Source organism: Salmo trutta, chromosome 37 (genome assembly GCF_901001165.1).
Source record: "Salmo trutta chromosome 37, fSalTru1.1, whole genome shotgun sequence".
Classification (NCBI taxonomy): Eukaryota; Metazoa; Chordata; class Actinopteri; order Salmoniformes; family Salmonidae; genus Salmo; species Salmo trutta.
Genome location: NC_042993.1, coordinates 1,083,439 through 1,096,440, shown reverse-complemented (window position 1 = coordinate 1,096,440; position 13,002 = coordinate 1,083,439). Strand labels below are relative to the sequence as shown.

Here is a 13,002-nt window from a genome sequence, read left to right as displayed (position 1 = left end):
CAGCAGCAGCTTATCTGCATCGAGAAGAGGTTTTGTTTCCATGGTTTTAAGAACATTCATATGTATGACCTTTGACTTATTTGGGTCCTTCACTGTAACACTTAATTGTGGACCCAAATAGTTTTCAGCGTGTGTGGAAACACTGTAGGAGCAGTTATTTGGGTCTCAGTGTGTGGTTGTCCGTCTCTTACAACGTAGCGGAAGAGATGGTGAGGCCTGAGCTCCACTTCCTGCCCTGCAGCCCTGGTCTGCCTCCTACTCACTTCACATAGACACTTAGAATACATGCTGAGCTGCAGACAGATTCACTCCCACATAGATACATTTAAACTAAAGGCCTACTAGTATTTACTTGATGCACATATCCCAAAGTAATTATTATGATACCACTATTCATAGATTATTAGATTCTTTGTGATACAAAACAGGGAGCTTTATCAGGGTTGCACATGCTTCATACTCAGGCCAGTAATATACTGGTGCTTCCTGTCGGTCACATTTGGTCAGCACAGTTAGAGGGGGACATTCCTAATGTCTGTTGTTATTAACAGAAGTACATATGAACAGGGAGCGAATGGAACTCCTGTCCACTGAATGGAACCGAATTAAATGAATAGAATGGTTAGCTACCGTACTTCCTGGTCTCCTTTATGACATCTCAGTGCCTAATCCTGTTTTCTGCCATCCTAGGTTCATGGCATTGGGTCTGTGTGGTGTGACCTCTGTGTGGGAGGTTTGTGAGGTTAAAAGGGAACTGTTTCAGTCTCACATCCTGCTCTGGCCCAGAGGCTATAGTTTTCCATGGTTTTCTTATTGTTTCTCTGTAAAGTGTTACACTCTGAGTTCCCTATGGCGTGTAGTGTTACACACTAATAGTTCCCCTGGCTGGCTGAGCCTGTAGTCAGAGCAGTGGTGAAGGAGTTCTCTGTCTACCATACCAGTATGTTTGTGAATAAAATGATACGACTCTTGAGTTTCTTCAGTCTTTGGGCTGTTGTCTTGAATTATCCAATTTATTTGGGCCATGAGTTGTGTAGGGCAGGCTATGAGTCAGAGCGAGTCTGTATAGATTTGGACAGGACAGACCTGTCCTGTGTGCTGTAAAGTATTGGTCTCCGTTAAGGCCTGTTGTTCTGGGCAGTGAGGTGTGTGCGCGTGCGTTTGTGTGTACAGCATTTATGGGGCCCTGTAGAATTGGTTAATATTCATCAAAGCAGCAACACAGAAGGGAGAGGGACATGGGGAGAAGAGATGGAGAGAGACCGATGGGAGATATCTTGTTATTCAGTCAATTCTAGCAGTGACTGCCCTGAGAATCTTTGGTTTATATATATGACAGCTTTGCACACTCTTAGTGAAGACATCAAAACTAAGAAATAACACCATTATTCTACAATGTAGAAAATAGTAAAAATAAAGAAAAGAATGAGTAGGAGTGACCAAACTTTTGACGGGTTCTGTATATACATTTTTACACCCAGGTTAAAACACTCACCAGACAGATTATTAGGTACACCCATCTAGTACCAGGTCAGACCCACTTTACCTCCAGAACATCCTGAATTCTTTGGGACATTCTACAAGGTGTCGGAAACGTTCCACAGGGATGTTGGTCCATGTTTGCGTCATGGCATTATGCAGTTGCTGCAGATTGGACAGCAGTACATACATGCTGTGAACAGCCCGTTCCATCTCATCCTAAATATGATCTATTGGGTTGAGCTCTGGAGACTGACCAGGCCACAACAGTAAACTGAACCCGCTGTCATGTTCCAGGTGATGTTTCCACTCCTCAATTGTCCAGTGTTGGTGATCACGTGCCCACTGGTGGCGCTTCGTCTTGTTTTTAGCTGATAGGAGTGGAACCCAGTGTGGTCAGAACAGGAGGCAGGCAGAATGGGAATGTGTGTGTGTTTGAGTATCTGAGAGTAGCTAAGTTTGTGAGTCGGCAATAAAAAACTTTACCTTCAGACTGCCTGTCCCATTTTAAAAGCCGGGCAGCGGCACACATTCCAGCAAATAAACACCTGTTTCAAATAAATGGCGTGTCTAAATTTAAAAGTTTGCAAGTGAACTTCAGTGAGTACAGTAAAGATTGTTCAAAAGAAGATAAAGGAGAGCCATGGATGAGACGACAGTGTGGTTTGACATGGTCGGCTCAACTACGGTGGATACAAGATGCAACGAGTGAGATAATGGTGCTGAAACGTGAAATCGGGGGTGTATGATAGGCAGCCTAGTCTTTGCATGTCTGATCTGCGATGGATTTGTTATTACAATGTTTATACTGGTCACAAACAGTGTGGTAGTCTTTTCAACATTTTATTGAGCAAGAGCTGTGTGCGTTAAGGAAATAGAAGCCTGGCTCAAATAAAAGCCTGTCTCTAATAAGCGCCGGTTGTGTTCAGTGATTAAAGCAAATAAACGCCTGGGATATTAATTGAAGTTTTACAGTATTTGGTATTGAAGGATAGAGGAAGGGACCGACTTGGAGAACCTGAGAGGAAAAGAGAAAATCAATGAGAGACAGAGCAGACAAAAGAGAGAAAGGGAAACAGACAAGAGTAAGTGAAGGAAGGAGAGCGGATAGAGTGAGAATAAAACGAGGAGAGAGGAAGGGAGAGCGAAAGAGGGAGAGAGTTTCGGTTTGTTTCCCCCTATCTGTTTGTCTCACATGTAGAACTGTTAGTTAACTGGTCGGTCGGCTGGTTGGGCCTGCTGAATGCTGAAGGCCTGGCTAATCTAATGTCCATATCACCCCCTAATCACATTGATATACCCCCAATAACCGGACTATTTCTGGACCTGTTCTGTCACATTCACAACACACCATCTGACAGGGTTATATGTTGTGCGTGTGTGTACACTTATGACTGATTTTGGGAAGGAAAGCTGTTGTCTGGATTTATTTGACTAGTCCCTGTAAGTAATTCCTTTCATTCCACAATGTGTGTCTGAACATGCGTGCACACACACACACACACACACACACACACACACACACACACACACACACAGTTTTTGGTATGTGGGGATACAAAAACAGCTTGTGTGTGTGTGTGCCATTGCGCTCACCTGAGCACGGAGGTCACATGACTCTCTCCACAGCTGATCCCGGGAGCAGTGCATGCACCAAGCCAAGTGTTTGTGAGGGGATCATTTAGGAGAACTATGATTCGCTACATGTACAACGCTCAGTGATTGGCTAAGAGAGTGTGTACCGTGTGCTGATGTGCGCTTTGGTGTTTTTAGGGTTACAGACACTCGCAGGCAGTCAGTGTTGTCCCATGGAATACGTGGTAAGAACTTGAGAGACACACACACAGAGGCATATGGGTTGCTGGTTGCTCCTCCCACTGTCAGTATCTCCCTGCTGTAAAGGACATTGTTTATTTGTCTGTCTAAGCCATTTAGAGCTATGTGTGTGTGTGTGTGTGTGTGTGTTACGTTGGTGCAGGGTCTGGTGTGGGGTTGCTGGGTGTGCGTTCAACAATCACTCTGTATACCGCTGTGATCTGTATGGTGAACGGTGTCATCACACTGTGGGTGTGCGTTCAACAATCACTCTGTATACCGCTGTGATCTGTTTGGTGAACGGTGTCATCACACTGTGGGTGTGCGTTCAACAATCACTCTGTATACCGCTGTGATCTGTTTGGTGAACGGTGTCATCACACTGTGGGTGTGCGTTCAACAATCACTCTGTATACCGCTGTGATCTGTATGGTGAACGGTGTCATCACACTGTGGGTGTGCGTTCAACAATCACTCTGTATACCGCTGTGATCTGTATGGTGAACGGTGTCATCACACTGTGGGTGTGCGTTCAACAATCACTCTGTATACCGCTGTGATCTGTATGGTGAACGATGTCATCACACTGTGGGTGTGCGTTCAACAATCACTCTGTATACCGCTGTGATCTGTATGGTGAACGATGTCATCACACTGTGGGTGTGCGTTCAACAATCACTCTGTATACCGCTGTGATCTGTATGGTGAACGGTGTCATCATACTGTGGGTGTGCGTTCAACAATCACTCTGTATACCGCTGTGATCTGTATGGTGAACGGTGTCATCACACTGTGGGTGTGCGTTCAACAATCACTCTCTGTGGGCAACGCTTTGTAACGCTGAGGTGTTGACGTGGGTTCTGTGGTTCTCTCCCTGATTCTGTCTCTCTAGCAGTTCTGCAGTTCTAGATCTTCTGTGTTTCTGTCTGAATCTCGGTTCTCATCACTGGAAGTTCTCACTTGGTTCCACTGATCACTTTGGTTTTCTCTTTTATTTTTAAGACTTTAAGAATATGTATCTTGACTGCCACATCAAGTGTATTGTTTCTGTTGTTACTGTCCTGTTTGTGAGATAATAACCTGTTCTTTATCAGCAGTGAACTCAAGTGGTACAGTAGCTGCTTGACATTGTCAGGTTAAGTGTCCATATTTGGCCGTATACATCAAGGTTATCCACAATGCCCTCAAATCAGCCTGCATCTCTGGTCTGTGTGATATGTGTGGTCTGTCTGTTTGGTCTGTCGAGAGAGAGACTCTCCCCTCCCTCTCTTCCTCTGTGTGTTTCCCTCCTCTTTTCTGTTTCCCTCCTCTTTTCTCTTTCCCTCCATCTCAATTCAATCTCTCCCTCTGGTTCTCAGGTTACCAAACAGGAAAAAGGGGGAGGAGCCTTTTAGAGGGGGAAACAGCCCATGTGAGCTCTACTATCTCCATCCCGCTCTCCTTCCCCTCCTCCATCCATCCTGTTGTCCTTCCCCTAGTGTGTGTGTGTGTGTGAGAGAAAGGGAGAGAGCAACGCTCAGTGCACACGCGTGCATATACTGTTAAATGATTTAGACTGCAAAGTGGGAGAGGGGAAAAGGGGAGGAGAGAGGGAAATGGAACGAGAGAGGGGAAGGAGGGGTGAGCAGATGAGACAGAGGAAAAAAGCAGCAGCGCATGAGCGAGAGGGAGAGGGGAGAGAGAGAGGCGGCATCACCCAGACAGACAGATAGACAGAGAGGGAGAAGGAGAGGATAGACAGTGGGCTCGTCTCTCACTCAGACAGAGCTGGAAGGAAAGCAAAGGGGGATGAGAGAGCGAAGCAAGAGGAGGAGAGGAAGACAATGAAGGAGTGCCGTTGTTCAGCCCTGCCGTTCTGCTGTTTCACATTCCGCTGAGACAGGGAAGAGAGGACGAGGACAAGCGAAGGAGAGGATAGATGGAGAGGATATGAGATCTGGCAATGACTGTGATTTAAACGAGTGGAAGAGAGGAGAGAGAGAGGGTGTTTAAACATGAATATGGTTCTGATGTGAATATGGAGCTCTGTTAATACCATGCTACGGATAATCACCTCTACTCTGTCTAACCCAAAATAAGGAACAATTGTTTTACATTTTTCATTCACTCTTGAAGCAAAGGAAGAGTTCTCAAGGAATTTATTCACAACTCAAAACAAAAAAAGAACACTTTTTTTGTAAAATAAATCATTATAGGTGGAAAAAAACCTGCTCTGCAGATTATTATACAATCACCACCTTTGTCGTTACTTACCTAACAGTTAGGACTGTTCAGGAAAACATTCAGGTTGTTGTTGTTATGCAATTTTTTTCTAAAGTGTTAGCTATTGTGATTAGTAAAGTTGATTGATATATGAAAGTATTTCATCCTCTGAAGCAATATATGTTGTGTTAATCCATGTGTCCTAGCCAGTCTGGAATCAGCCAGGTTGGGATGTCAACATTGATTTGGTTTTATGGCCGGTGCGACGTGGGCCAAACTTTGATCATTTCCTGAATGGTATTGATCCCTCCAGGAGTCTCTGGCTGGCCGACCGGCTGTAGTTTCTCCAGTTAGATGTTAAAGACCGTAATGGGTCCGTCTCGGCTCTGCTTAGCTGCTCCTAGGCTCTGATTTGTGGAAGCAGTCTGTTATCTCTTTGTCTGAGATGTTTCTGCCGCTGTCAGGATTTCTCAATATAGATCCTGAGCAGGCTTCTCTTTTAATGTTTGTTGCCACGGCAACTTGCGTCCGCCGCAGTCGGAGATAGACTGAGATGTAAAGTTATTTTGAGTCTTTTTCTCTTTTTTCAAACACTGGTGCTGTTCTTTCTATACGTGTCTGTCTAGAGTGGTGATGACCAGGAGAAACAGTCCAGACAGGACCAGACTAGTGGTGGGGTGGTGATGACCAGGAGAAACAGTCCAGACAGGACCAGACTACTGGTGGGGTGGTGATAACCAGGAGAAACAGTCTAGACTACTGGTGGGGTGGTGATAACCAGGAGAAACAGTCCAGACTACTGGTGGGGTGGTGATAACCAGGAGAAACAGTCTAGACTACTGGTGATAACCAGGAGAAACAGTCCAGACAGGACCAGACTACTGGTGGGGTGGTGATAACCAGGAGAAACAGTCTAGACTAGTGTTGGGGTGGTGATAACCAGGAGAAACTGTCTAGACTACTGGTGGGGTGGTGATAACCAGGAGAAACAGTCCAGACTACTGGTGGGGTGGTGATAACCAGGAGAAACAGTCCAGACTACTGGTGGGGTGGTGATAACCAGGAGAAACTGTCTAGACTACTGGTGGGGTGGTGATAACCAGGAGAAACTGTCTAGACTACTGGTGGGGTGTTAGTGTAAATGTAGGCTCTGTCTGAATTTGATGGTTTGCCATGAGGTATATCTGTCGTTCTCTCTCTTTAGCTTGTGCTGTGCCATCTTTACTGGTAACTAGCGTCCTGACCGGGACAGGTGGTATACCAAGCCAATGTCAGAAATGACTGGACTAATCTGGATTATAATCAGATGATTCTATATGTGGACATATCATTCACTTTGTACAGCTGTGGGACTGTGTAATCTTAACTGGTATCGTCAACTGTGTGTTGTTTATGTGTTAGTGTAGTGGTGACTTTCTCCACTTGTTGTGTGTTTTCTATGTGTGTAGGAGAATCAGGACATCTCCTCAGGTAGAGGGCGCTGTACTCTGCACTCGTCTGACCTACACTGTGTTTTATTCTGTGCACTAACATCTGGCAGGGCGAGGGTTAAACCTGCTGCACTAGCATGTACTAGTGTTAACCTGTGTATGTTTGCTAACTGACTCGTTGGCTATGTTTGTGACATCTTGTCACTGTTAGCGAGTGTTGCTAGTGTTTCACAATTGAACGCAACTCCATACGGTCATCTGTGTTGACATTTATATTTTAGTCATTTAGCAGACACTCTTTTCCAGAGCGACTTAGAGTTGTGAGTGCATACTTGTTCCCCGTAGGAATCGAACCCACAACCCTGGCGTTGTAAGCCTAATGCTCCACCAGGTGAGCCACACGGGACACGTTGGCTACAGCCACTAATTGACCGTCGCGATCTGACCATCTAGCCTGCAGTTAGCATTCCACTGGTAGTGCTACAGCACTAGGACAAATAGACATTTAGAGCATACACTATAATGGAAGACTTTGTAGTAGTAGTAGTTATGCAAAGACAGTCAGGCTGTGCTAAGAGCCTGCCGTAGGCTGTCGTAAGACCTTCATAGCCCCTACATAGCACTTCATAGCTAATCCCAGTCTGTATCCTGATGCGTTCTGGTGCTCTGTCTGGGAGGAGACGTTAGCTAGCGAGTGCTGTGGCAGGCTCGGTAGACAGACGCTCTGGTGCTAGACTGCTAGGCAGCCAAAATCAAACGGCTAGCTGCTAGCCCTCTGCTAGCCCTCTGCTAGCAAACATACAGGGCTTTAGCCGTTAGCGCTTGTTGTTGAAAGTCAACTTTGTCTGGTATTATCGTGAAACTTTTGGTGCCAAATTGTCAATCTGTTACAAAGTTTAATCTCAGTGGGTCAAACATGGCAGAGTAATGGTTAGAACATGTGCAAAGTGCTGGAAACAACATATGTTGTGAGCTGACAAGCCCTGGTGTTATATTACAGCTTCAACCTCCACTATTCAGTTCTGTGAGTTGTCTTGCAGCTGGAGACTGTTCATGTAAGACAACTTTAGGTTTCTCTTTGAATGGACTATGCAGATTGTTCGGACTGTAGTTAGCTCCTGTGTTTCTAGTTAGGCTAGTACTGGACCATACAGTGCTGTGTCAAGAAATACACATGTTTCTCTCAGGTAACTGACTATTGGCTTGGCTTGTTTAAACAAGACTGTTTCTGTGGTATCAATAAGGAGAGCGAGAGAGAGGGGAGGGAGGTTTAATTGAGTGTAATGACTGGGTGATTGAGTTCTCTAACAAGCCTCCAGTACCATTCAGGTCTCATTATCATCAAAACAATCCCACCGGTGGTGTCATCAGCCAATGACCTACATTCTCTCGTTACATCACCACTGTGTGTGTCACTGTTTCTGTAACCAGAAAAAGGCAACTTCTCCAACTCTAGCACTTCTGATGCTATGGTGCTCCAGAACGTATCCATCTAACCAGGGCAGCAATGTTCTAGAACAGCCATATCAGAAACTTCAGTCAGGGACAAGCCCAGCATCTGGTGTTTTCTTATCTATCGGTCTTTTTCTTATCTAGTGGTGTCTGTTAATAGGTTATGTGCATTGTATAGACTCTGGCTGTAGTTACAGAGTGAGTGAGTGTGGAGAGAGGCAGACAATCTTTAAAGTAGAGGGACTGTTTAAGAGGACAGTCTGGAGAACGGGAAAGGAGACGAGGGGGGGGGAGAGGGGGAGCGAGAGATCATTTGGAAGAGAAGGCAGGAAGTGGTGGAGCGAGAGAAGGAGGAAGTGCAGCGGCTACTGAGGGAGGCACAGAAAACTGTGTGGAGGAGGAGAGAGGGATTCCAGGAGAGGATAGGAGAGGACAAGCTGAGGGGAGAGAGAAACACAGAGAGAGGGAGAGAGACCGCCCAGGAGGTGATCTGGAGGAAGAGAGAGGAAGAGGGGGAGAAAGAGAGGGAGAAAGCCAAGGCTACCCAGAGAGGACACGAGACCATCTGGAGGAAAAGAGAGAGGGAGTGAGGAAAAGAGAGAGTGGGTGAGGAAGAGCGAGTAAAAGAGTACAGAGGAGGAAGAGTTAAATTACTTAGGAGTATTGTCCAGCAGCAGAGGAATAAAAAGCAGGAGGGATAAAGAGAGATTTTCCCTGCCAGAATTGGTCTCTGGCCATAGATCAGCAGGTCTTTGCTATATTAAGCTCTGCAGATAATCTTACTCTGTTGTATCGACCCGTCACTGCTGTGATTCGGCAGTGTGTGTTTCGGCCCTGTGTGTGTGTGTGTGTGTGTGTCCTTTCTGATCTACTCGTTGGCAGCTGATAGGGTTTTTATGGGCCCGTGTCAGGCAAGAGAGGCTAGTGAGCTACTGCCCTGACAGACGCTGAAACACGCACGCACACACACACCACAGACTCACACACTCTGTGCCATTTACAGGCAGTAGAGTGGGTTTCTACTCCAACACATGCTAACACAGACACATGAGGGTAGGCCCCTTGATGCAGTAACTCACACTACCTGAGTGTCTGTGTCAATAGACAATCACATTCTGAGGTTGTATGTGGAATCTCCATGGTGCTTAAAGATGAACAACTGGACATAAGTGCCATGCTACATTAGTTGACATGCTGATGTGCTCAAACAGCATTTTTCAGAACAGGTGCTGCATACTTGATCACAAATCATTTTTGATTCTGTCTATTGGAAAGTGGCATTCATTTCTGTGGATTGAAAGTCATAAAATGTTGTAAGACTGACAGCGTAGACACCAAACAACTCTGACTATCACTCCATCAGTGTGCTGGGTTAGACTCTTAGAGAGCGATCCCCTCTGATCTTCAATCGCTCCTCTTGCTGCTCTCCTCTGTCTTGTAGATGAAGGTGTTTCTTGCGCAGTGTCTGCCGCACTGCCTGACAATGACGGGAGGAAATAAAACGGGGCGGACGGACAGACAACGGTCACTGAGAGGGAAAGAAAGACAAGAGTGTGTTTTTGAGTCTGATAATACAGAGAAAGAGAGAATGAACCACCGTTGTTGTTCAGACTGAATCACACCAGAGAGTGTGGACTTGTTAGAGAAACACTGAAATAACATTGAACATCTCAGATCCATGATGGAGCTGGTCCCTAAAACTAAGTACACTCACTTCCGGAGTGAATCTCTCAGTTCGAATGACGATACCAACTCCAACCCTTTCTCCCTCCCCCCTTCCACCCCCGCAACCCCCCTCACCCCTCCTGGGCTACCCTCCTCCCTCTCCTCCTCCTCTCTCACCCCCATCCTCCCCCCTTCCTCCCCCCGCCGGGCCGAGAACAGCCCCACCACGCTCTGTTCCTTCTTCCCCAGGATGGGAGCCCTTCGCCTGGGCATCTCTGCCGCTCTACTCCCAGGCCTCAAGGTCTCCAGCAGGCCTCAGCGGGCTCAAGCCCCCATGGGGTCTTCAGGGGGTAACAGTTCCAGCTCTCCCACTCCTCACCCCCCTCCCTGTCTAACAGCCCCCTCTCCCCCTCATCGCCCCCCTCTGCAGGATATGAACCGGCTGGGTGGGGCGTCCAGGAGGGCGCGGGTGGAGGGGGGGCAGCTGGGGGGAGATGAGTGGACGCGCCACGGCTCCTTCGTCAACAAGCCCACCAGAGGATGGCTACACTCAGACCTTGTGGTCAGCACCACTGGGGTTGCCTACTCAGTACGGGTAAGAGTTGGTTGTTCTGTCTGTCTGTTTTTCAGTTTGTAGGATGTAGGCCTTTAGGCTCGTACTTGCATATTTCTTTAACTTTCCATATCTGTCAATTTTTCTGTTGCTCTCCCAAAATGATCTATTCTCTTGTCTGTCCATCTTTCTGTCTGTCTCTATCTGTTTCCATCTGCCCCTCCGGTCAGTGTGGGTGTTCTGGAGGAAATGGAATCCTTGTTCATATGAGTTCCTTTCCTGTTTCCTGTGTAGTGTATGGGCTGTGTGGAGAGGAGTGCTGTAGGAAGTGGCATCCCTGTTCATATGCGTCTCCTCTCTATTTCCTGTGTAGTATATGGGCTGTGTGGAGGTGCTACAGTCTATGAGGGCGCTGGACTTCAACACCAGAACTCAGGTCACCAGGTGAGAACCTCCAATTGTTCAAGGGATAGTTCACCCAATTACAAAATGTCATATTGGTTTCGTTACCCTGTAAGCAGTCTATGGAAACGTTATGACAATCAAAATCCCCCGGAAGTATCTAACATTGATTGTGAAGCTCAACAAAGTCACTTATAGATGATTTGAACATGATGTGCGGAAAATGATAATATCGGTACCATGACTTGAATGGGATTTGAGCAACAATTGCTAAAACGTTAGCATTTGGAAACAGTGCCAGGAAAACTAAACCAAGGCATGAATTGTCATACCTTGTCCCAAGACTATTTATTATTTTGTCATTTGGGTGAACTATTCCTTTAAGCTGTTGTTTAGGGCTAATGATCAAGTTACTGCACGCAGATGTACTGTGGTTAGGTAGTACAAAACAGAGCCATGCAGTTAGAGCTAAGTGCTGTATAGGTCTCTGGTTCAAAACAGAGCCATGTAGTTAGAGCTAAGTGCTGTATAGGTCTCTGGTTCAAAACAGAGCCATGTAGTTAGAGCTAAGTGCTGTATAGGTCTCTGGTTCAAAACAGAGCCATGTAGTTAGAGCTAAGTGCTGTATAGGTCTCTGGTTCAAAACAGAGCCATGTAGTTAGAGCTAAGTGCTGTATAGGTCTCTGGTTCAAAACAGAGCCATGTAGTTAGAGCTAAGTGCTGTGTAGGTCTCTGGTTCAAAACAGAGCCATGTAGTTAGAGCTAAGTGCTGTGTAGGTCTCTGGTTCAAAACAGAGCCATGTAGTTAGAGCTAAGTGCTGTGTAGGTCTCTGGTTCAAAACAGAGCCATGTAGTTAGAGCTAAGTGCTGTGTAGGTCTCTGGTTCAAAACAGAGCCATGTAGTTAGAGCTAAGTGCTGTGTAGGTCTCTGGTTCAAAACAGAGCCATGTAGTTAGAGCTAAGTGCTGTATAGGTCTCTGGTTCAAAACAGAGCCATGTAGTTAGAGCTAAGTGCTGTATGGGTCTCTGGTTCAAAACAGAGCCATGTAGTTAGAGCTAAGTGCTGTATAGGTCTCTGGTTCAAAACAGAGCCATGTAGTTAGAGCTAAGTGCTGTATAGGTCTCTGGTTCAAAACAGAGCCATGTAGTTAGAGCTAAGTGCTGTGTAGGTCTCTGGTTCAAAACAGAGCCATGTAGTTAGAGCTAAGTGCTGTATAGGGCTCTGGTTCAAAACAGAGCCATGTAGTTAGAGCTAAGTGCTGTATAGGTCTCTGGTTCAAAACAGAGCCATGTAGTTAGAGCTAAGTGCTGTATAGGTCTCTGGTTCAAAACAGAGCCATGTAGTTAGAGCTAAGTGCTGTGTAGGTCTCTGGTTCAAAACAGAGCCATGTAGTTAGAGCTAAGTGCTGTATAGGGCTCTGGTTCAAAACAGAGCCATGTAGTTAGAGCTAAGTGCTGTGTAGGTCTCTGGTTCAAAACAGAGCCATGTAGTTAGAGCTAAGTGCTGTATAGGGCTCTGGTTCAAAACAGAGCCATGTAGTTAGAGCTAAGTGCTGTGTAGGTCTCTGGTTCAAACAGAGCCATGTAGTTAGAGCTAAGTGCTGTGTAGGTCTCTGGTTCAAAACAGAGCCATGTAGTTAGAGCTAAGTGCTGTATAGGTCTCTGGTTCAAAACAGAGCCATGTAGTTAGAGCTAAGTGCTGTATGGGTCTCTGGTTCAAAACAGAGCCATGTAGTTAGAGCTAAGTGCTGTGTAGGTCTCTGGTTCAAAACAGAGCCATGTAGTTAGAGCTAAGTGCTGTATAGGTCTCTGGTTCAAAACAGAGCCATGTAGTTAGAGCTAAGTGCTGTATAGGTCTCTGGTTCAAAACAGAGCCATGTAGTTAGAGCTAAGTGCTGTATGGGTCTCTGGTTCAAAACAGAGCCATGTAGTTAGAGCTAAGTGCTGTATGGGTCTCTGGTTCAAAACAGAGCCATGTAGTTAGAGCTAAGTGCTGTGTAGGTC

At 46.1% G+C, this 13,002-nt stretch overlaps 1 protein-coding gene across 4 annotated transcripts in view; it reads left to right on the top strand.

Moving 5' to 3' along the window:
• Positions 1 to 13,002, top strand: part of LOC115176818 (SHC-transforming protein 1) — a 28,888-nt gene that overhangs the window by 3,814 nt on the left and 12,072 nt on the right. For 2 of the 4 annotated variants that reach the window (XR_003872288.1, XM_029737143.1), the window contains exons 1-2: positions 8,935 to 10,638; positions 10,970 to 11,040. Coding sequence is in view for 3 of the 4 variants with exons in the window: in XM_029737143.1 (XP_029593003.1) it covers positions 10,057 to 10,638; positions 10,970 to 11,040 (653 nt within the window). In the remaining variant the exon portion in view is untranslated. Of the gene's footprint in view, positions 1 to 8,934; positions 10,639 to 10,969; positions 11,041 to 13,002 lie in introns of those variants that run through there. The other 2 variants (XM_029737145.1, XM_029737144.1) reach the window with 2 other exon arrangements.